The sequence below is a fragment of the Gekko japonicus genome, unplaced genomic scaffold (genome assembly GCF_001447785.1).
Source record: "Gekko japonicus isolate JY-2015 unplaced genomic scaffold, Gekko_japonicus_V1.1 scaffold2579, whole genome shotgun sequence".
Taxonomy (NCBI): Eukaryota; Metazoa; Chordata; class Lepidosauria; order Squamata; family Gekkonidae; genus Gekko; species Gekko japonicus.
In genome coordinates this window covers 141,526-166,555 of record NW_015164275.1, presented here as the reverse complement: position 1 = coordinate 166,555, position 25,030 = coordinate 141,526, and the positions used below count along the sequence as shown (strand labels likewise).

Genomic DNA, 25,030 nt, shown 5'->3' with positions numbered 1-25,030 from the left:
GTTGTGTCACTGCATAGCCATGGTAATTAGGAGCTAATTATATAAAATGTCTTGAGGCTACCAAAAGGTGCTAAATAAACTAGTTCTATGGTTTGGTAAAATGTTTAAATGTAAGCCTAATTGTCCTGTTGACTTTCCTGTTTCTTCATCCTATGCATCACTGTCTTGTCTATGTGCTGCTTTGTTACTCTGCTTTTAGACAAAGGTGTTTTCCACCAGGGATAGGCTGGTGTGGTTTCCTCATTGCTGCTGTGAGTGCCAAAACAGCACAGAAGCAGTGGGGCTTCCACATGGGAGGTGTCCCACTTTTTCTCTGCCTCAGCCCTTCCCAATGGCAGCCTTTTTCCCACCTGCCACCTGCTGTTTTTTAAATGGCAACTGACCTATCATCATATATATAGTTTCTAGTGCCTTTCGTTGTGGAGATAGAAGGGGAAATGCTTCTCTCCACAATGAAAGGCCCTCAAGATTTACTTTTCAACCAAAAGCTGGGAATTCAGATAATGGTATAGACTGGTCATTATAGCATCATAATAACTGAATTGCGGATTTGGAGGTGGCAGCTAGGGAAACGGCTGTTGCAGGGGGGACCGGTTGGGGAAATGGTGCCGTTCTGGACAGGACCAGTAAGATCCAGGCTTTCCCGTCCGTGTATGTGCCAACCCTTTCCGAAAACATCGCAGCAAAGCCCTTTTGGGAAGGATTGCAAAAAAGATAGGAAGAACCCTGGAGGTGTATAGAAGCACCACAATACTGTGCGCAAGCATGGGGGAAAAAACCCTGCATCAAAGCCAGAGCAAACAGCCCGAGTGACCAAGTGGTAAGTGACCAAAGAAGTGACGGCAACTCTGGCCTGGTGCCGTGTCTACTTGTTGAAGTTTTGTTGGAAAGGAAGACGGGAACGCTTTTAATAGGGAGATAAATCTATTCACAGCAGTTCACTGCTTCAACTAACTTTTAAAAATATATCTGGTGATAAAATGTTACTGATCCCCCGCCCCCGGACCTGGCCTCTGCTCAGACACAGGCGGCTGCATAGCACAAGGCAGCTAATGGGATTGCCTTTGCATCAGATTGGAAGCTGTGTTCCCTGAGTGCTTCCCTGTGTGTGGTGGGGAACAAGAGCAAGCCTGCCTTCCCCTGCCGATGGCGATGGTTGACTGGAGCAGATAAAATAGTTGGACTGAAGGCAATGCCGAGACACCCTGACCAGTGAAAGCAGTTTATACAGGTTGGTTCACCTTGATATATAGATACTGACTTCAGGAAAGGAGCAAACTCAGTTGAGACATCTGCTGGAGACGTTTTGTACAGCATCTCTTTCACGCAAGAGGAATTGGTACATGTGCCTGCTCCCTTTTGCCCCCAAATAAGTCTACACATTTGTAAGGATGTAGCTGTTGCAGACAGAACATTTATTATTCAAGGAGAAGGGTCATGTTCTGTAAAAATCCTTCAATTGGCCTGATAACGTAGCAGGTAACTGGCAGAGTGGCAATACTGCATTGGGCCAAATTCCTATGGAAATGCCAGTGGGAATAGAAAAACAAAGACTCCAGTGTAGGTGTTCTAGTCACTCCAGGTTCATGCCCCACAGACTTATTAATAGATTCCTAATCAAACAATTATCAGATGGCTAAATTTGGTGTGTCATAACTCAAGCATTAACATTTTATCAGACTTTTGAGTTTTAAAAACCAGTCTGTCATCAACTAAGTGCATCTTTTGAGCTTGCCATTCCTCCAAGGACCTCTGGGTAGTTTTCATGGTTCTTCCTTCTCCATTTTATCCTCATAATAACCCTGCAGGTTAGGTAAGAACGCAACTGGCCCGAGCTCACCCAGTTCATGTCAGGATGAGGATCTGAAGGCAGATCTCCCAGATCCTAGTCTTGCACGACCCCACACTGGCTGTCAAATTCAAGGTGGTCATAGTGCCTAATACCAAGCGGCATGCCTCTGGTCACACCGTACTTCTCATCTGGAGTTAGAAAGAACAGCACAAGGCATTCTGTACAGCTAACGGAATTTTGTTGCTTGAGCAAGGTGTTGCTGCTGGATCAACGTGCTTCAGAATCAAGTGTTTCTCATGGAGGCAGTGAAACAGAGGCACCCTTGCCCAAGGGAGAATGCTCAGATATTCCCCAGGTATATATGAAAAATGCTTTTACAGCTGGAGTAAGCTTCCCTTCCCTGCAACTTCAGATGTGCAGTGAGCATGTTCATTGTTAGGCAGCTAAGAGTCAGTTAAGAAACAAAAGACAGAACTCTCATGCGTGTGTTTGATCCCCTAAAATGTCCTCATCTTTCCCCCTCTCTCCTTTCCCATGAATCCTCGCGGGCACCCAACTTCTTAATCTTTCTCAGCTCATGTTTAACTCCCCTTAGTCGCTGGCAGACTTGCGTAGCAGTGTATGTTTTCTGCTCCTGAGATGTGCAAGGAGAATTTATTAGGGGAGCATTAATTCCCCTTGATTTCAGATGTGCCATGTCATTACCCTCACGGGCGGGGGGGGGGGAGGCTGGGCTGGTTCAGAGCACCCAGGGAGTGGAGCTGTTGTCAGCTTGTATAAATACTGAGGGCGCCTTTTCCTTTGAAATGCCAATTCTGATCTTTTTAAATTCTCTGAGCCGCCGGGAATTAATCTTCCTGAAAAGGGAGATTATCTATGACAGTAGCTGTGTCAGGCCTAAAGTGGGACTATAAACCAGTGTTCTGTAGCAGGCATTTAAAATAAAATCCTTTCCTTTAAAAATCATAGGTATGCAATTGAAGAGGAGGTAGAATATGATGGATGGTACTTCTAGAGACGCAATAGCATAAGCATGAATCAGTGTTTTATCTGGCCCTGCTTCCTCGCAAAATACTAACCGTGCCAGGGTCTCAGTCACTTCCTGCTAGCTTGTCTGTCTGCCTCCTTCCCCACCCATCACATTTTCTCTGTTCTTCTGTCATTGCCTTATACTGGCTGATTACTACAAGGACATGCCTCTCTAACTGCAGGCTGTCACACACACCTAGACATTTCAGCAAGGTGGCCATCCTCTTGCAAGCCTTGTTACAGCAAGACTACCGTACCTGGTGAATTTCAAGTACAGAAAAGGCTTTGTGATCTAGCTTCCATGGGGAACGGGGTTGCTGGTTAATCAAGTATGTTGATTAACAAAGCTTTTGCCTAATGATGAGCAGGCAGCAGCATCAAGTGGGCTGTAGCCATGCCTGGGAGGACCTTTAGCCTGCTTCTCCACCACCTGCTTGGCACTGTTGCCCTCTCACTGCCACGTCTTGAGTGGCGTCTCACTTGAGTCACTTGGCTGGAATGCTGGGGGAGCATTTCTGTAGTGCCCGCTCAGTTGACTTGGCTGGCAGGCACCCAAGTATCTTACCTGCCACCACCCTGGTAGAAGGTAGCAGTGCCAGGCAGACGCAAGTGAACCCCTGGGTTAACCGGTTAGCCAGGTGTAGGTTAATGAAGCTTTTACCATACAGTATAGCAAACAGAACCTGTCTTTACTAACACAAACACTTCAAAGATGGCGTGACAATCACCTCCTTGCTAACCAGTTATTTTACATGGACGCTTTACTTGTGATTCTTCTGGGACTTCTCTTGCACCATAATGGTCTAATAGTGATACAGCAGCATTTTTTAAAATATAACAACTTAGTAATTTATAATTCCTTTGATATGCAGCCTCCATAATTGAAGAGGATACAAGATGATTCATGCGGACTAGTATTGTGACTGCTCATTTATCTTACAGGAGAAACCTGTGCGAGTCGCAGCAGAACTGCTTAGAGAAGGTGACGGTCACCCTGTGTTTGCTGGAAGTGTGGCTTTCTAAAACAAAGTTTCATTAACATAAAAGGAAAATAGGAGGGCAGTTCAAAAACAACTTCAGTATGTTCATCTTGCTTGTAAACAATAGTGGGAGAAATAGACAGAAATTGTATTTGTTGCATATGGATTTTCCCCCCCCAGGAGCACCTGCTGTACCTTAAGCTTCTTTACATTTGAAAATATGGTCTGGTAGGTTAGTATTAAAGGGCAGAAGGTGATGGTGTAGAGCAGTGATGGCGAACCTTTTAGAGACTGAGTGCCCAAACTGCGACCCCAAACCCACTTATTTATCGCAAAGTGCCAACACGGCAATTTAACCTGAATACTGAGATTTTACTTTAGAAAAAAACAACTCATACATTAACTTAAGATGATCCAAACAAAGTAAGGAAAACAATCCCAAATGCTTTCATTTACGTAAAATTATTTGGCAGAAAATTTGACACTTTAATGATGGTCTGGGCCTGGTTGGGGCGATGGCACACGTGCCCACAGAGAGGGCTCTGAGTGCCACCTCTGGCACCCGTGCCATAGGTTCACCACCACTGGTGTAGAGTGTGTGTGTGTGTGTGAGAGAGATGCTCTCTTTAAATATATTTGGTGGTGAAATTTCATCCTCCCTTTCTGAAATGGTCAACTTGGGGCATTTGTTCAAAAGGCAACAGTGTGGTAGGACTGGTGAATCCCTCTCTTTCTCCACCTTTTGAAAGACTGCTTCTTCATGTTCCTTACAGTCCTTTTTAGTGTGGAATGCAAAATCTGCATATATTTGTGGGTCAGATCTCTAATGAGGATCAGGGAGCATGAAGAGGGAGCTGTTGCTCTCTGGCTCAGCACCTAAGATTTCCAAGATTGAAACTCAGGTTAATAGTTTAATCAAATCTTTGCCTGAGCCTCTGAAATGCCACTGCTGATCAGCCCACACAGCGGGCAATTCTGACTAAGTATAAGGCAGCTCTATATATGTGGGTATGTTTCTGTGCTTTGTCACCTTACCCACCTTTCAACACAAGTTTCAAACAGATTGTCTGTAAAATATGTGGACTTCATCAACCAACATAGATTCTGCTAACAAAAAGGGCTAATTTCAGTCACCGTTTCCACCATGTGAACGAAGGCCAACATGGCTACCCACCTGAATCTAAGCCAAAGTTAGTCACTGCAAGCATGACAATGCCAGTATCAAGAGCTTAAATCTTGCAGTATTCTCTTTGGTTGAGGTTCAAGCTCTGTATCATGACATCTTTGCTCTGTACAGTTGGTGCCCCAGGAGGGAAACGTAGGCAGGGACTCCACTGTGGTGCAGCCGAGTCATGTAGAAGCACCATTTGTATGAACTGTTGCTCTCATCTGCCATGCGGCCGAACTGTGGAGCCCTGAAAGAAGGCTGATGGGAATCACACCTCTCACATTTTTACCCTGCCCTTCCTCTGAATAGCTCAAGTTGGCATATATGTACCCCTTCCATTTTAGCCTCATATTGGTTCTGTGAGGTAATTTGCTGCAAGCACAGCCTTCTCAGAGTAGTGTCCATTCACACAAACAGGTCCTCCATGCAGGGGCAGTAGGATTGTGAAATTGCCATCAGCACCCCATTCCTTCTGGGAGCAACGACATGGCTGCAGAAGTCTTGCGGAGGCAACTACTTCCTACATAAGAGGGACAGCCGTCACATAAATGTTGCTGATTCTGATGCTATCAAATATAAATTATATCTGATGCCTCAAATATAAATTAAGACGATGGTAGTAATACAACAGAGAGTAAACTGCATCTTTACCACGCTCTGCTTGTTTTTTACTGCTCAGTTCTTTAATACATCAAAGCCGCCTATTTGATTAATCAGGTTCATAAATTCAAGATCATGTCTGTACCTTCTGTACAATCCTTCCAAACTAGCAGTAAATTTATATGAGATATTGCTACCATCCTTTTGCATGAGGAAAGGTTGCCTCTATGTCATTTGCAATGCATTCACCATTATTCCTCCTTGAGGTTAGAACTCTCTTTAGATGGTCACCCTACAGTACCCATTTCTATGCATACAGGTGTTATTCCTGTTATTTTCCTATGGCATATTCTTCCTACATTAATAATATATCTTAACTACTGGAAGCATCTTTTTTGCCATGGATTTGTGTACAGAAGGCATTCTCTCTCCTCCTTTTTTCCTAATCCCTAGCTACAATAGTGAAATGGACTTTGCCCTATTACATTGTGCAACTAAATAGGTTTCTGAAAGTCTCATTGAGGCAGCTGTGACTCCCAGAGAAAATTTCCAACATAGTTTATGTCTGGGATGTCCGGGTGAGGAGTGCAAGTGCATCTCTGACTGATTGCTACTGCCAATCATCTTTCCGGTTGAACCATTATTTTAGTCTGACAGAATTGTTCCATCTGGGGGAAACTGATTTAAAACAATTCAGAGTAAATTTGGCCAAAATGAACCTTGGGGATCACATGTAACTCCTGAACAGTTCAAACAACCAAGGGATTCAGACATGTGTCCTTTGTCAATGTGTCCTTTTTGACAATCGCATGAGGGACCTCAGAAGTTTAGGAGCCAAGTGACACTTATAACAATATAAGGATAAGGATTGCTTGGAAGTTGGAACCCAGGTAGGTAAAGGAGAAGTAAGATGCCTGGCTCAGATTTGGTAGGGGAGGAAGACGAGCCTAAATTAATAGCAGGCAGGATGGGAAGTAGTAATGAATGTTACAGTGGATGGCATCTATTGGGAAGGAAGAAACTACCTAGAGGAGAAGCCTGGCATTGGGCATGGCAGGAGCTCTGTATGCAGCCGCTTGGCTCAGTGACAACTGTATTGGACCAAATTCTGCAGAAATTGGAAGGTTCCTGACATTTAATGATGATGTCTTAAGTTGGCTGTAGTGTTCTTTGTATTTTTACTGCATATGGCCCTGACCATTTTAAAACACAAACTAACACTGTTACTTGTATTCAAGTCATGATTAAATAAAAGATCATGGCGTGGACTTTACATGGTTGCTTGAGGGTAGACAGCTGCCTTTGTTGAATTCCACAAGTAATTAAAGCTATTTACAATGCAATTTTCCTAATATTCAACTGAGTTGCTGAAGCCAAAGTAAACATTCTTCAAGCACTGCAGAAATATTTTAAATGGTTTTGTGTATTGTGTGAAATGAAGTGATTTAAACTATCCTTCTATTATCTTTTATGCGACCATTTGAAGCAGTACAGTTTTGTTTTAAAACGTTCTGCAAATTGCAGTCTCTTTTAGATGAAGCTGACAGTTTAAAAAATAGCTTAAGCATGCATGATGTGCACCTAGAGACCACATTTTATTGAGTCAAAATACTTTACAGAAAAACTAATGGGAACTATCAGACATGCATCAGCCAGTAGGGAAAAGAAGCTATATTGTTTATAGGCTCCAAGTTTCAATTTGTGTAAGAACAAAAGGCATTTTCAAAACACTTTACAGATTCTACACATTGCCCGAATGCAGACCTAAGTGGGGTTGCCTAGTCATGAGAGAAGCAACGACAGAAGAAGTTAAGAAGTGATTAAGAATTCAAGGATGTTCCAGAGCTTTACAAATTCAAATTACACAAGTTTTATTGTAAAGATTAATATACTTTAAAAATAAGAACAATTAACTATTGTACATCATGTACTGGTTGGCTAAAAGGGTATGCGTGTGTGAATTATTTTATTAATTGGTATATTTTAGGACCAAAGTGGGAGGGGAGGCAGCATGGGATAGCCCGGCCTCGTCAGATCTTGGAAGCTAAGCAGGGTCAGTACTTGGAAGGGAGACCACCAAGGAAGACCCTGCAGAGGGAGGCCATGGCAAACACCCTCCACTTAAGCGCCTTGAAAATCCTAAGGGGTCACCATAAGTCGGCTGCAACTTAACGGGACTTTACACACACACACACACACACACACAGAGGACCATAGTGGCTTCCAGTCACCTATTACTAAGATTTTTCTTGTAGAAAATTTTCAGTAAGAACTCCCATACCGGCAATCTGAGTTGGTGACAAATATCCCAGTGTCTAACGTTCAGGAAATATATACAAACTAAACAGTTATGCTTTATGCACACTTTGTACGACAGTCTCCCTTTGACCTCCAGCAAATATTGTGGCAAGTTGACTGGCAGCTTCAACATAATCTTGATCAAATGATAACTGTATATGAAGAAAGTTCCTCAGCAAATAGACAGTCGTTGCCCTCTGCCAGTAGTGGTTTCCCAGGCAAAACATCTGTTGTCATTATTGCTTTAAATATTTGCAAGAGATAAGTAATTCCAAAGGCAATACAAATAGAAATGTTTACAAGAAATACAACTATAGCTACTTCTTTAAAGCTTCTTCTTACATCCTGAATTCCATTAGACAAAACTAAATAAAAATATGACACACACATCAATAATAATATGATTTAAAAATACAAACATAATACAGAACATAATTTTGTTTGGTTTAAAAAGCAACTGAAAACAAATTTCAATATCGATGGGCTCTCTTGGATAACAAAGCCTGCATGTTTGCATACAATTCAAAGTTCAAATGCAATACTACTATATTTATGCTTTGTACTTATAAAAACTCAGTGAATTCAACAGTGATAACCAAACTGGGTTGTTTTGGCAAATAACTGCCCTCAGTTCTCTGGACTGTCAAAGCCAGCATCAAAACAACTTTCTGCTGGTTCTGCTGAACAGTTCCAATCAGTGTCATCTAGACCACAATGCTCTTGGAATGTTAGGTCCTCACAGTTATATTTGCCATTCTGATCCAAACACAAGTCTCCTATGTGTTGATCAGCTTTGTGACAGGCATCTGATTGTTCCTCAGACCCCACATTCTCATAGCTGGGCACATCTATGTGCCCAAGAGCTTCAGTTCTTCCATCTTCAACACCATCCGGCTGTTGATCTGTGATTACGGGGAACTGCAAAGTGCCTTCAGTGGTAGAGAACCGTGATTCTGAATTCCTTGTGTTTTCTGTGAGTTCCAAGTCTTGCTTTTCTTCTGCTGTCTGCTGTTCTTTGGCACTTAGTTTTGCCTTCAGAGATTTCTTGGCTTGCTTGTGGTATCTTTCTTCTCTGGAGAATCTCCAATGAAACTACAAATGGGTATAGTTGTAAAGAGTATGTTAGAGAAATATTAAGTATGAGTAGAAAGGTGTTTAAACTCATTGCTGAATATTAATTTAATCAACTATAAGATGAGAACTATTTTTTTAAAGAGGGGGACTTTTAGAGAAAGCTGTTAGCTTGCATATTAGCTCTGCTGTCACTGTAAGCTAAGCTTCTCAAAGAAAATGTAATCTTCCTAAGACTGCACCTTTTGATCTGCTCAGTTTTTAAAATGTATGAGCCATGATTCACTAACTCCAATGCATGCACAGAGCTCAGTGTGCTGGTATTCTTCCATTATGTTCTGCGAGCCAGATAAAGTTTAATACGCTAAAAACTGTGTGTGTACATGGACCTTTGTATGTACACCTTTGTAGGTGAAAATGGGAAGTTCTTATGTCCACAGGTCTTTGGATCATGCCCAAAACCTGGCAGATTCAGCATGCAACTTTCCCTTCTTGCATGCTACCTTTCTATAAACTTCAGTTTCAAACCCTGAGGCAATATAATCCAGTGTATTTTGATAGTTTCAAACTATGGTGTGTGCAACAGAAGGAGAAAGAGGTCAGTGGGAGAAGATATTCTATGGTACACCTTTTCAGCACATCTGCCTATTAATGGATACACAGCCTACTTCATAAGCTTACCAGAAAGATATTATGATGATGGAAGGAGTTCTTGCCAGTTATGCAGACAACTGCATGAAAATAAAAGAATCTGTATTTCAAAGCTAACAGGTGGGCACATCTTGCAGATTGTATGATGAAGTTCCCAAAATAATCCCTGACTTTTGTTCTGTGTTTCAGAAACATTCCAGATCATGAGATTTGAGTTGGTTAATAACGGCTTAGTTAGTCATATTTGCAATTGTTTGCTAAGCATATAGAAGCTTTTCAAATTCATCTGGCCTTTCCCGTCACTGATAATACAAGAATGTTTACAAATGAGATGAACTTCAGATAGGACATGCTGCAACATCTGCTCTTCAGTGCTGTATGCACTTTCAGAAAAATAGGTTTCACCAGAGGTCATTTCGGGGGGGATCGCGGGGGATCGCAGTTCCCCTGGGTGAGGTACGGGGGCGGGGCACATGACGAAGCCCCGCCCCCTGCTTCCGGCCGCCCCGCTTCCGGCCCTCATTCAGCCAGGAGGAGGCAGGAGAAGAGGGAGGGTAAGTTGCTTCCTCCCTGCCTCTCCCCACCTCTGCCTGCCTGGGGCCAGGGAGGGCCTTTGCGGGGCTTCCTTGCACTCCCGCCGGCCTTGCAGGTCCACCGCCGGGCCCCTCATGGGGCTCGGCAGTGGAGCTGCAAGGCCGTTGGGGGCGGGGTGTGTGGCCTTATGACACACTTCCGGTGATGTCAGGGGGTGTGGCATATGCTAATGAGTTATGCTAATGAGTTCCCCTAGCTCTTTTTCTATGAAACGACCCCTGGGTTTCACACTGTAGTTAGACCATGCACATTTAATAAATGGAAGCAAAGTTGCTTCATGCAAAATACATGACATGATTTGGTATAGCGATATCTTACATTAACATATGCATTTTTTATTTCTTTGTGCAGGCAGATAAGTGCAACAAATAGCAAAGCCTCTTATGAACAATGCAGGTCAACTAGGGAAGGCAAAGGCTGAGTGACAACAATTGAACTACCCCAAAGTTACACATGGAATCTAAAGGTGAATCCAGACCTCTCCACTGCCAATTCATGGTGTTACAGGCGGTGTACTTGGGGAGAGAGGGCATCTGATACAGTACATGGAATCTCCCTCTTTCCGCTGAAACTGGGAGAAGTTCTTTCCTCTTCTGTGTATTTTACTGTTTTGTTTTAGACAAACAGCTCAAGACATAGTTCAAAAGTGTTCAGCAAATCTTCTAAATCACAGCAATGTTAAACAAGCTGCTCCTACTGATGTGGAAAATCAATTAGAATATGAAAGCTTTGCCAAGACAAACACATAGAGCAATTCAAGGCCATATACCTTAGATTGTTTCTTCTTGATTTTCTGGGGCAGGAAGGGTCTCTGAAGAAAGACAATCTGCTTCGTGGCTAAATTCCCATCCCTACAAGAAACCACAGTCCTGAGAATAAAGTTCCATTCACCAGCGCTAGACTTTCAGATGCATGCTACATTTGGCAATAGTTCATTTAAATCAGTTTCAGAAGATCCTGAACGTGTGGTGTCCTTCACCAGATTCAAGCATGGGAAGCTGAGAACGAGTGGAAACGTTCTGACCTCTTTTGCACTCCTGCCTACTCTCATACAACTGAGGCAGCGATACCAATCAACACTGTTCATCTGTCAAAATATTTTAGAACAGAAATATAAGCTCTTAATAACATTACCAGAAAAGCCAACAAGAGCAATGCTTTTCCACGGTCATGGATATTGGCCCAGAAAATTAACAGGTCAGCTGCAGTGCTGGCTAGTGTTCCACTTGGGTGTGTAAGATATTCAGGCTGAAGCCAAGCCGCCAATCAATCTTAAAGAAATATGAGATAAAAGGTTCAAGTAGCCAATCCTAGGAGCCCTTGTGCAGCCTCATGTGGAATATGGTCTGCTGCTTTTGTCGCCGTATCTCACAAGGGGCATTGCAGTGCTGGAAAAAGGACAGAAGATGGAAGTGAAGGTGATTAAGGGGCTGGGGCACCTTTTCTATGAAGAAAGGCTATAGAGACTGTCTTTTCAGTTTAGTAAAAAGACAGCTGAGAGTGGAAATGATAATGGTATATAAAATTAGGCAGGGGGGCAGAGAGAATGGACAGAGAGAACCTTTTCTCCCTCTGCCAAAATACTAGAACTGGGGAGACCCAGTGAAGTTGATGGACAATAGGAAATACTTCTTTTCTCAATGAGTGATTGAAATGTGGAATTTACTGCCAGAGGATGTAGTAATGGCCACAAGCATAGATGACTTTCAAAGGGGATTGGACAAGTTCATGGAGCAGAGGTCCATCAGAGGCTACCAGATGTGACAACTAAAGGGAATCTCCAAGTTCAGAGGAAGAAAACCTCTGAATAACAGTACTAGGAGGTGACATTATGGGAAGGCCTTGGCCTCTAAGCCCTATTGTTTGCCCTCCATAGTAAACAGCTGCTGTGTGAAACAGGATGCTGGACTGGATAGACCACTGGTCTGATCCAGCAGGACTCCTCTTATATTCTTGTGGGAAGGTTTCCTGGCAGAAGAGATTACACACCAAAGTGGTTGAAGCAAGAAGGTTGAGGAACAAAAATGTCAACATACAGAAAAGGCCATAACATCATGCTATTGCTGTACATTTGAACTGGTTCTGAGAGATAACTGGGAAAACAATATTTTTCCAGCTCAAGGTGATTTGTAGCAGTTATATGTCATGAAAGAGACCCATGTAGGGCCCATGATTCAACATGTATTTTGATTATAGGCAAACACTTGGCCTCAACAAGCCAAGTTATTAATGCTTGCCAAATTTGTATTGGCCAACAGTTAGAATGCATGATAGTTCAGGGCCCTCATAGATCAGTACTAAAAGAAACTTCTAAGCTATTTCCAGAGGGAAATCTAAAACAGAAATCCAGAGAGATGTATCTGATGAAGTGAGCTCAGATTCAGAGCTTATGCTGAAATACATTTTGTTAGTCTAAATGAAGAAGTTTCGTTACCCAAGAACTTCAGAAATATAAAATCTTGGCCTAATTTTACTGCTGCCGCTTATTTAGTTAACATTACCTATAAGCCTCATAGATGGGCCTGTTCCAGAGCCCATTTCGAGGCACTCCCTTCTGCTGTACTGCAAGGTAAATTCACTCGAGTTCCAATGCATGAACGTATATGCCCATGCATGGCTAATATGGTGGAATCAGTTACTCATGTCCTCCTGTTCTGCAGATTCTATCAGGAGGAATGAGACCATCTTATATTACCCCTTCTGTCAAGTTTTAGCCCTCTGCAGTCTTAACTTGACTTTAGAAGAAGAAGAGAGAGATTGGATTTATACCCCGCCCTTCACTACCCAAAGGAGTCTCAGAGTGGCTTACAAACTCCTTTCCCTTCCCCTCCCCACAACAGACACCCTGTGAGGTAGGTGGGGCTGAGAGAGCTCTTGACAGAAACTACTCTTTTTCAAAAACAGCTCTTATCAGAACTACGGCTTGCCCAAGGTCATCCAGCCAGGTGCAAGTGGAGGAGTGGGGAATCAAACCCGGTTCTCCCAGATCAGAGTCCGCACACTTAACCACTACACTAAACTGGCCAGAAGTCCTTCGAAAATTCCTCCCAGAAGACATTCAGAGCTCAGTGACTTACGCTGTGGCAAAATTTTGTTGCTTAGCTATTAGGAAACATACACTTTTTTTAGCTGAAAAAATTGTATGATTCTCTTATTAATATTATTTCATTTTACTAATTTTATTAATTTTCTCTTGTTAATGTTGTTATACTATTATTTTAATCTTTCTTATATCAGAATTGTACTGTTTTACTGGCTCTTGCTGTAATAAATTAGATCAGATCGGATTTTGTTAGTCTACAGAATGCCACTGGACTCCTGTTTTATTTTGCTGCTGCAGAGTAACACTGCTACCCATCTGAAATTACCATATTAATCTGTGCATTGAATACATAGCAAGATCTTCTGGCATCTGAAAAACTTAACAAATTTGTTCTGGCATAAGTTTCACGAACTAGAGCCTACTTTCTGGTGGGTGGCCGTGTTGGTCTGAAGCAGCAGAACAAAGTTTGAGTCCTGTGGCACCTTTAAGACCAACGGAGTTTATTCAAAGTATAAGCTTACGTGTGCAAGCACACTTCTTCACACTGCTTTGTCAGAGAGATGAAATATGTATTAGATGTACTGCTGGCCTTTGCATGTCATGACCCTCTCATCCCATTTCTTACACATTTCTCTCTACACCCAAGTCCCGCGAAGGTGGGATCCCACAATGCAAATTATTAGTTTAAAAGGTGGTGGGACAGGTTATATGCTAATAAATATTTTAAATAAATAAATGGTCTCTGCAGCAGGTAACAATACGGAAGCTATATGGCGTTTTCCTGTGAGGAGAACAAAATGCCTGCTTTGTAGCTTGAAGGCATCTGAGAAGAGAAACAGGACATCTCTGCTTTGTCTACCACCTTCAAAAGTACAGGAAGACTAAAGGATCAGTAATGTAAAGGATCTGAGGCAAGATTTGTAACTTCAGCCTGCCACAGGTCTCCTTCTACTTTACTGACAAGACCAAAAAATGATAGAAGCCATTCAACATTACTGCTACAGGCTAGACACAAAGAGAAACCCAATGTAGGGTTGTCAGCTCCCAGGTCCCAGTAGGGGTTCCCCCACTTTTTGGGGCTTCAATCTGCCACCAGTCAGCTGGCTGGAGGGGGAAACCACACCCCCAAACAGGGATGTCATTGTGCAATGTCGCTGACACAATGATGTCACTTCTAGGTGATGTCATCACACTGGGGACATCACACGGTGATGCTCTGGTTTTTGGCAAACTCTATGGTTTTGAAGGCAAAAACTCAAGAGTTTTGCCCCAAAACCAGAATGCCATGTGCGATGTCACCAACATCATGACATCACTTTCGGGCGATGCCATCACATCAGGGACATCACGTGCAATGTCCCACCCACCCTCAGAACACACCCCCCCCAAAATCCCCCTGCAGGGGCAGCAAGGGGACCTAGCAACCCTAACCCAATGTGATAAGCAAGGATGGCTCTCTGACTGACTTTTATAGTTGGGAAAAAGGCCATCTCTTCACAGTACCTGTTTGTCTTTACAACCGGAGTGGGAAGCACACAAGTCAGCTGCCAGCCATACATGGCAAGAGAGTTCAACAGGGGAATGTAATCTGCCTGCACACGAGCCCCCTAGGGAAGAGAAATTAAACCAATAGAGTTAACATGAAAAGTGAAACCATTTTATAAAACGTTGTTTATTAATAGGTTAGATTGTTTCTGCAATTTCAGCAAAACAGGAAAAGAAATTAATATTGTAAAACAAAAGGAATGAAGGGTCATTTTTCAGTTCTTGCTGAAGGGTTAAATAATTTTGTCTAAACAGTAGAAACACATTTCTTTCCAGGCTCCAAAACCTTCCATGTGGCAGCTGATGAATCAGATCAACAGGGCTAATTCATTTTGTTTTGTGGGAGATCCCCTGGATGAATGGCCTCCCGAAATATTAGCTGAAAGAGAACAATTACCTCCTTCCAGACAAAAGGGTATTCAAGCAGTACAAAATCCAGCTATGCTAACGTTGGGCTGATTCTTCTCTTGACTATACAAGGAGGAGCCGCTGAGTAATTCTGTTAAAATGAGGCTTGCAACTCAGTTTACACCAGTTTAGCCCAGAGAAAAATTGCTCCTCTGATTTCCAAAGTAGCTCATGGTGTGTTAAACAACATTATGTTGGTAATGAGCCCATGTTATTTGCATCTAGAAGCAATGGTAAGGAAACACGAACCCAAGCCATTTTATTCTTTGAGTTAGCCACAGGCATGAGTGCGGCTTGTTTGTTATTCTTCATCAGCCAATATGTGGGTGAGACCAAAATGGTACCTTTAAGAATCTGGCTCAGTAAGGTACAAGCTTGCCAATTCTCTTTTGCTCTACAAGACTAAATGATACTTACAGAAGAGTAAATGGTGGTCATGACAGATTGCCAGACAGCACTAACTAAGCTTTTCTGCGAATTATATTCCAAATATATTTATTTCTTTTACATGGTACCCATTTACTAGTATTACTGTAGCTACTTTTTAACCTTTCCATCAATCCTTTGTAGTCTCTTGTAGTGAACAACAATATTGTAGTGAGCAACACTATTGTGAGGTCAGTTGCTGCTATTCAAATTTTACAGATGGGAGACTGTGAATTACTAGCTTGTCTTAAGTTACACAATTAGTCTTCTGTAATTGTTTTGGTTGTTTGTTAATTTACATTTAATATTAAATAAATTCTAAATTGCTAGAATCATTTCTAAATTAAATTAATCACAATACACAAAAATCCTTCCAGAATTTACCCCTTCTTTATACTTTCTGCTCCCCAGAAACTCCTTTTGTCTGTCATTGTTCTCCCTCTGATACCACTGGAATTAGAAGGAAATATTGAAGAAGTCTTGTTGTCCAAAGACCAGACAATCCTGAAACTACTCCAAAAAATTATTTTCCTGTGGAGTTTTAATACAGAAGCACAAAACACCAGAAACAAGACAGGAGTTGGCACAATCACCATTTAAAGAAAGGCATGTGAAGATAAGGGCTGCGGTGGCTCAAGTGGTTAAGACGCTGAACTGCCGACTGGAAGGTCGGTAGTTCAGAAGTTCGAGACCTGAGTGCTGCATGACGGAGTTCCCGTCTCTGGTCCCAGCTCCTGCCAACCTAGCAGTTCAAAAGCAAGAAATTGCAAGTAGATAAATAGATACTGCTTCAGTGGGAAGGTAACAGCGTTCCGTGCGCCTCGGCGTCTAGTCATGCTGGCCACGTGACCATAGAAATGTCTTTGGACAGTGCTGGCTCTTCAGCTTGGAAACGGAGATGAGCACCGCACGCCTAGAGTCGGATTCGACTGGCTTTCAGGCAAGGGAAACCTTTACCTTTACCTATGTGAAGATGAAGGACTTGCCAAGAAATGACCAGGATCAACCCAGCTATGACCCATTTCCTCTACAGCACAGAATATCTCTTGACAAGACCTTATAGGGGAACCCTGCTTCATACAGCAAGACCCTGTATCAACTTGCTGTCAGACGGAATTTCTTTCCTCTTCGTAGTTCTTCCAGTGGCCCAGAGCCAGAGCATCCTTGTTACCAGGGAGCACCACCCTCTTTCATCACAGCATGCAACCAGATGTCAAAGCCAGAGAATAATTTGTTCTGGCAGCTGTGGAAAGCACTGGAACCCTTGGCGTCTGCAGAAGCCAACTAATTTCTCTGCTGTACCATCACAGCTGGTTTTCTCTTCAGGCTTTCACTGCACCACTTCTGGTAACACAGCAAAAATTCTGGGGAGGGGCTGTGGCTCAGTGGTAGAATATCTGTGGTGCACGCAGGAGAACCCCGAACCTCATCATCTCCAGTTAAAGCAATCAGGTGGTAGGTAATGCGAAAGACCACCACCAAGACCCTGGACAGTCACTGTCAGTCTGAACAGACACTACTGACCTTGACAGAGCAATGGTTTGATTTAGTACAGAGCAGCTTCATGTATGTATTCAGTAGAGCCAAATATACTAATGAGGAAGTAAACGTTGGCTACATCCATATATTGTTTTTTATTCACTATTTATATTTTATTTGTAAAATTTATGCCACGCTTTTCTGCCCTCATCATGGCCACCAAGGCGGTTAACAGACTAAAAACAAACATAATAAAAACACATCTTAAAAACCAAGACAATCCAGCAGCAAATGATTGCTATAGTGCAAGGACAGCACAACATCCAACAATGTGCACATCATGCAATCAGTGTAACCCTAAAGCTTGGCATTGTGGTGACAAGGTCACCTTTTTACCTGCAGGTAACGTTCTGAACTTTATCATAATTAAAAGGCACTACAGCAGCCTAAGTATTTAAATGTATTTTATAGAGCTTATGTCAAAATGGTACCTTCTCACAAAAACATATATATAAGGTGAATCTATAGTGGCAGTATGATTTTTTCAAAGCTCAGGATAAATGAAGAGCAAATGCAAAGACAAAAGCTTGAATTTTAAAGAAAAAACAGTGGCAGGAAGGAGAAACAGACAGTGTGGCTGATCTACAAATCAAAGGGAGAGACATTTTCTTCTGTGAGAGAAAGCAAAATTTTAATGAACTCATTCCCCGTTCTCCTGCAGTTGATAAGTAATCTCTGATCACACCTTGAGTGTCAAAAACCAGAGCCTGTTGAGAAGGCTGTTTTCCTGTCTTGCAGCAGATAAAAAGAACTCAGTTTTACTTATGATTTTGCTGTTTGTTTCCCCCCCTCTCTCATTCTGCGATAGACTAGCTCATTAGAAAAACTAGAAAGCTTTGCAATTTGAGAAATAAGTGGAAAGAAATATCTAGGCCAAGCTAGCATAAAGAAAACAACCTGTATTAGCAATTTTCTCTCCTTTTGCTCTGATTGTAGACTTTAAAAAAAAACCTAAACAAGGTCCACAGTTGCTCTAAGAATGAGAAAAGCTCATTTAAAGCAATTTTTAACCATCTATGGATGAATTACATAGCAGCTGCAGGATTTATATAATTTTAAAGTCTGAAAGGATGCCACATCATCCAGCCCAGTCTTTTAAGATGTTGAAATAAGATAACCTGTATTTGAAATAAAAAGTCCAAATAAGGTGCTTGTCAAGCTGCCTCTTGAAAACCATTAAGGAAGGAAAATATACAGGAAGCTGAGCATGTGGATGCTGAGGGTTGTGATGATACGTTTTACTAAAGGAAGAAACCCAATAAAGTTAGAATTCTGACTCACTTGCTACCACTTTCCAGACATCACTTCTAACATGTTGTGGCTTATAGCACAGGAATGCTTTGTGGGTATCTGTCCTGTCCTCTTTAATAAAGCAGAATGGAAGGCTTTTTAAACAAGATTTATACACCTGAACTCTATGAGGAAAGCTGCCTATCAGGAAGATATATGACTATATTTCATATATAGCTCCCAGATCTTATTTGATTAATCCCAGTACAAGATTGGCCTTTTAAAATTTAAAAGTAATCTTTCTAGAAAAAAAGGATCCCCCTGCCTGCCCCCCCCCCCAAAATTTTTTTATCCATTATGTACACTTGTACTGGAAGAAAACCACAGATTCATTTGATGCTGTCCATAATGACCCCAATGCTTCAAAAACTGCAATTTTACTATAGGAAGGTTGAAAATGGCTGACCTTTACAACACAATGAAATGAAATTATGCAATGCCCTCTCCTGCTACTGGACACAAATATACACTTGCAATTTTCAATTGGGGGGAAACCTTGAGCTTACATTTGAGCTTGAAAGAGAATATCTAAATCACACGGAATTTTTCAAAAAGCTACAAGAAGCTAGAAAAAGAGGATGTTTTCACATTACACAGTTAGCAACATGGGAGCTGTTCCCATTTGGTGCAATCCCCATGCTATACAAATTAAGAGACGAACGACTACATGGGCAGGTCCAATGGCATGGGTCTTTCCAGCCTGAAGGTGGCCCTTCTCATTGTGGGTTGTACACAGTGCACTTTCCCCCATGCAGTACTGGGCCCCACCCAGCTGATTGCATTGTTGGCTTGTGTGCCTCTGCCGCATGGGACTACCACATGGAAACAGCTCCCATATGAACGGGGCAACTTTGAGAAAGGCATGCTAACAGAAGCTTTGCTTTACTTCTTATGGCACACAGCTCGAACATGCGAGTCCAACTACATTTATGTGTTTTCTCCTAGGACTAGTTTCCCAAACATGTGGCACATGCCTTCTGATCTTCCCTTTCTTGAGACCTGGATAATGAAACTGACAATACAGGCAACATCAAAACCAAAGCACCTCTATACTCAGATTTAAATTGAAACCGTTTCTATGGTTTCCATTCCCAAACTCAACTACTGAAATAATTTTACTTTGTTAAATAATTTTTTTAGCAAACCCTCATTTTCTAATTTCACACAGATAAGAACATCTTTTAATTACTTAAAACTTGCAGATGGAGGCAAAAGCACTGTTTCCCATAGGTTATTTGCCCCGGGCTCAGTGATGTTGGGAATCGGGGGTGGGTGGGTGTGTTGCTAAGCTTCCTCATAGCGTGTGGTATGTTCGTTCATACAGCTCCCTGGATTTTCCCTGCTTTTCTCCAGTCTTTTAAAAACCTGGTCCCATCCACACAGCAGGCATTTTTCCTGTGGTGGATACACTCCCTCCAGCTGAATTTTTAGAATTAGTAATTGAATGTTGTGATTTCAGTTTATTTCAGTTATTTCAGTTTAATCTACCAGGTTCTCTGAATTCCCAGCTTTCTTTACAGCGCCTTGTGATGTAAAGATATACAAGGGGAGGCATAGCTCTGCAACAAAAGGGGATAGAGAGTTCCCTTTAAAAAAAACAAGGTGGGAATTCATGAGACCTGACAGACAAATTGTTTAGTGTCATATTAATATGATGATAGTCAGTTGCCTAATCTGAAAAGCACTGGTGGTGGGGTGGGGTGGAGAGATGGCTGCTGCCAGGGACTGGGGTCTAGGGGGGGAAACCTGACTCATAGAAGCCTTGATGTTGCTCAGCAGGGAGTCAACACAAGTCTGCACCCATGTGGAAAATACCTGTGTCATCAAATGATGAGCATGCACGTGTGAACCAGCTCTAAGTGGATTTCAGTTACATAATATGGAACAGCGTGCCTTCGTGCTGGATTCCATTCTTCTGCTGTCAGGACCTTTATAAGCAGATGTCACACAAACATTCAAACTCACCACACAGTGGATGATTTAGGATTGTTTTAACCCACATCACCCCTCCTGGCACACCTACTCTAATGCTCAGCACATCAGAACTATTTTGCACAGCGGTCTACATGCATACGGTCCGATGTGTGCACATAACTTGTGCACTCTTTTTAAAGAAAATTAAGATGTCCAAATCACACAAATTTTATACATGGTGGGCTCCATCTATGTAGGCTCCTATGCAGATCTTTGATGTTGCAAATGGTTAGCAGGGCCAGGATACATCGAGGTGAATGAGACAGGCTGAAACAATGCAATCCATGTGGTGAGTGACTGTGTGCGGCTTCTTACAACATGCAAGATGCTAATACAACTTAACAAGTCACTTACTTTATTTGGGACAGCACCCTGTGTGATAAGCGCTCAGAAAAGTCTATGGAGCAGCATTCAGAACAGATGATGTTCAAAAATGGTGTGGTTTCTGTTCACATCAAAAAGTTACCCTTGGCAAGGATCTCTTCCCTGAACATTTCAAAATGTAAAAAGGCCTAGCAGGCATGTTTGATAGAGGGAAGGGGGAAAAATAATAATGAGTCTGGCCTGCCAAAACTAACTTAGTGAGAAATCTGCTCAGAAATGTATTTACATCATTTGTGTGTTCCAATGAATGAAAAGATGATTGAGTAGTTAATGATTTTTCCATCCCATTTGTTGATTATTTCCATAAGCGTTTGTGGGCTTAAAAAAAAAAAAAAGCTTTCCACAGAATGAGAAAGTAGCATCTGTGAGTCTTCTAGCAACATAATTCTAAACTTCACATGTATTTTTAACATGATACACCAATATATTTAGAAAAGTTAAAGACATTATAGAATTTAGCGATGAAAGCTAAGGTAGGGAGCCTGGCGAGGTCATCTATATTTTAAAGTAAATTTTGGGATTTTTCAGATTGTTTGCTAGCTCACATGTGGGTGCTTTCCTTGCAAATGTTTAGCCCCCACTCTTCTCCACTGTGCACACGGAAAGCTGCACATTAATAAATTAGCTGAATTTTGAAACTGCAAAAGCCAGCTTTGGGGGGGGCGCGCGCTAAGATTGCTCAAAGGCATCTGGAGAAGCCACAAGGACAGCAGAACACAGACTGTGGTTGAGTTCAACTTTAGCTTTATGGATAGCTCAGCACGGATTAATCATTTCTGTACTCCATCTGAGTAATTTATGTCAACTGTAATACCTTATTACTTCTAAAACAGAACCAAAAAAACTTACTTCTAAAGCTTTCACTAGTTTTTCAGCCAACTCAATTCTGAGAGCTGAAAATTGCTTTTACAACTCTGTGCACACAAACAAGATATAGCCCTGGTAAAACCTCAGCTGAACAAATCTCAGCTAAAATACACAGTTCCAAAATAACCCCAAAGTGCGCATCCCATTTCAAATGACTTTGGGACTAAGACACATTACATTTTCCCTGGAGACTTCCCCAAAGCAGGCGGGTTGTGATGTTCCACACTTTCCCTGTGTGGGGGCCTGATTTGCCCCCCCACTGCTGTTGCCCATCACTGCTCAGAAGGAAATTCCTCAGCAAAATGGGGGAGGGGTGATCAGTGTGCCTGGCAGAATGATGTTGTTTCTGCCACAACCCAAGAAGTGATGTCCTCACATTGGATAACACTCTAGTCTAGCATTTGGTCCAACTACAGAGTTTTGGGTGAATGCTAGAGTGTCAATCCCAGGTATAATGACATCCAGAAGTGACAACATTGCTCTAGGGATGCCAGCCCCCCCCCTCCATAAGTTCTCACTTTCCCCCTCTCCCACTGTTGCCATGCCATGCCTGACAACCCTACTTGGGAAGCGCGTACTTTACAATGTACCTCTTCAGCAAACCCAAGGACGTCTCAGGAAAAACATAACGAAGGATTAGGCCCTTCTTGCCAGTCCAAAGAGAAAACTGTACTTATTTATTTAGAACATTTCTATGCTGTCTCTCTGGGGAACCCACGTGAGTATTTTCACAGCACTTCTAACTATTTAAAACATTTTGATACTGCCTTTCCTCCCTACTCAGTGTTTCCAAGGCAGCAAATGTTGAAATGTTTCAAACATTAAAATAGTGTTTAAAATGCAAATATATATATAAATACTTAAAACAATTAAACAAAGCATATAAGCACACAAACAGGGAGAAGGGTTAATAAGGGCTATTGAGGGAATGCCAAACAAGACAAAAAAGCCTTCATCTGCTGGTAACCATACAGGGAGACAGACTTGTGTAAAAGGTTTCTGCTCTGATGTGTCACTAGGAGAAGAAAATTCCACAAATCTGAGGCAGTCACCCAAGAACACTATTATAGCATTGTTGGCCATGACCTAAACAAGCAACATGTGCATGTAAGGAAGAGCTACCCATGCAGACAGGGTTTAGCTTGAGGTTTTCAAACAGACATTCATACTGCAGAAGAGACAAACTACTAATGGTTAAATGGCTTGTTTCTTAACCAGTGGAGATAACTGTGGCAAAAATATTGAAACTTGGGCTATGTACACATGGCTCTTTATTGCACATGCTCAGCTTTTCTTCAGGTTCATAGCTTTTGACATCTATCACATCTAGGAGGCAGCTTTCTGGGGTCAATTACATTCTGCCACTTTCCTTCCTCTTATGGGAGTGGTCAGTTTACATCAATGTATTAGGAGCCAGGTCATGGAACTTCTATTGCAGCATTTCTCATGACACATTGCTTGTTAATTTCCAGCACCACACAGATTAAAATAGAGACATCTCCACAATGTGCACACACATACAGATGTGCCACACTCAGGGAATTTCCAACCAACCCTATCTCCTTCCCAGCCAATCTCAACCTGCCATTATCTGCCCCTCTGACTTCAGGTTTCCATCTTTTCCCCTCTCCCAGTAGCCTCTACCTAGTAAAAGTACAGTCTTTCTCCAAAGTGGTGTCCAAAGCAGGTCATCATTTCTTCTCCCCCTTTAGATTTGCACAACAACCCTGTGAGGTATGTTACGCTGAAAGTCTGTGAGCAAGGTTCCCTCTAAGCTGCGGAGTCCTGTGAGCAAAAATCCTACTTTGTGAGCGACCGGCATTAAAGTGGTGAGCCGGCGATTTGGCTGCTGCAGAAATTAGTTTGCTCTGGGGCCATCCTTCCTGAGCTAAGGCAAAACAGTTGTGAGCCGGAGGCTGAAAAACTGTGAGCCAGCTCACCCTAACTCAACTTAGAGGGAACACTGTCTGTGAGTGGTCTGAAATCACCCAATCAGCTTCCACAAGAAGAACTTGGGGCTGGCAGACCCTGCTCTGAAGTGCTAACGGCTACATCACACTGGGTGTCTTGGGGGGGCACCTCAGCAGGGTATAATGACACAGAGCCCACAATTTTCTCCAGGGGAACTGATCTCTGCCATCTGGAGAGCAGTTGTAATTCTGAGTGATCTATGGCATTGTACCTGTCTGAGGTCCCACCCCTCCACAAACCCCATCCTCTGCAGGCTCCACCCTTCAAATCTCCAGGAATTTCCCAACCTACTTTTATCCCCCCTCACTTTTCAGCTTTCCATCTCCCCCCCATCTGCAGCCCCTACCGTGCTCTGAAGCCCTGACTGCCAAGTCACTAATGGATTTGATGAGTGTCACTATGATATACTACTAGAGAGTTTGTCAAATGAATTAATATTGTATTTCAATGTTACCCACTTTGATAAAGTTATACACAAAACAAGATATAATATGCATGGTTCGTTGGTGTTGATGGCATTTGAATTGCTTCCAGTAAACTGAATATTAGAAAAAGAAATTTCTAGTCTTTGGAGACTTTTTTTGGCACAGTACAGCACAGTTGTTTGCTTCTTTTCAACTCACCTGGAGATTGGCAACAGTGGTTCCCCAGGAGGAAATGGCTGGTTTGGAGAGTAGAGTCTATGGCATTGTACCTGTCTGAGGTCTCACCCCTCCTCAAACCTCACTCTCTCCAGGCTCCATCTCTCAAATATCCAGGAATTTCCCACCTGGAGTTGGCAACACTATCTCCTTCCCACCCAATCATCAACCTACCTTTATTCCCCCCTCACTCTTCAGCTTTCCATCCCCCCTCATCTGCAGCCTCCACAGTGCTTTGAAGCCCTGGCTGCTACGTTGCATTGGCTGTCATAGGGGAGCCATCTCAGCAAGGTATAAGGACACAGAGTCCACCATTTTCTCTAGGGGAACTGATCTCTGCAATCTGGAGAGCAGTTGTAATTCTGAGTGATCTCCAGCCCTCATCTGGAGATTGGCAACAATGGTTTCCCAGGAGCAAAAATAGTCTTTCTCTGCAATGGGGACCAAAGCAGCTTACATCATTCTCCTCTCCCCCTTTTGACTTGCACAACAACCCTGTGTGGTAGGTTAGGCTGAAAGTCTGTGACTGGTCCAAAATCACCCACTCAGCTTTTACAGCAAGAACCTGGATCTAGCAGACCCTGCTCTGAAGCACTGACTGCTATGCCTAGGGCAGCCAACCTCCAGTTGCAGCCTGAAGATCACCAAGTATCACAACTGAACTCCAGACAAAAGATCTCCCCCCCCCCGGAGAAAATAACTGCTTTGGAAGGGGGGCTGTATGGCATTCTGTTCAGCTGAGGCACCTCCCCTCTCCAA

General features: G+C 42.5%; 1 protein-coding gene across 1 annotated transcript in view; it reads right to left on the bottom strand.

The window, feature by feature from the left end:
- Nucleotides 1-8,494: 8,494 nt before the first annotated feature.
- RFTN1 (raftlin, lipid raft linker 1) overlaps nucleotides 8,495-25,030 on the bottom strand; it is a 149,774-nt gene continuing 133,238 nt past the window's right edge. The window contains exons 7-9 of the mRNA XM_015408750.1: nucleotides 14,730-14,833; nucleotides 10,953-11,034; nucleotides 8,495-8,959 (exon numbers count right to left, since the gene is read on the bottom strand). Of these exons, the coding sequence (XP_015264236.1) occupies nucleotides 8,495-8,959; nucleotides 10,953-11,034; nucleotides 14,730-14,833 (651 nt within the window). The remainder of the gene's footprint in view (nucleotides 8,960-10,952; nucleotides 11,035-14,729; nucleotides 14,834-25,030) is intronic.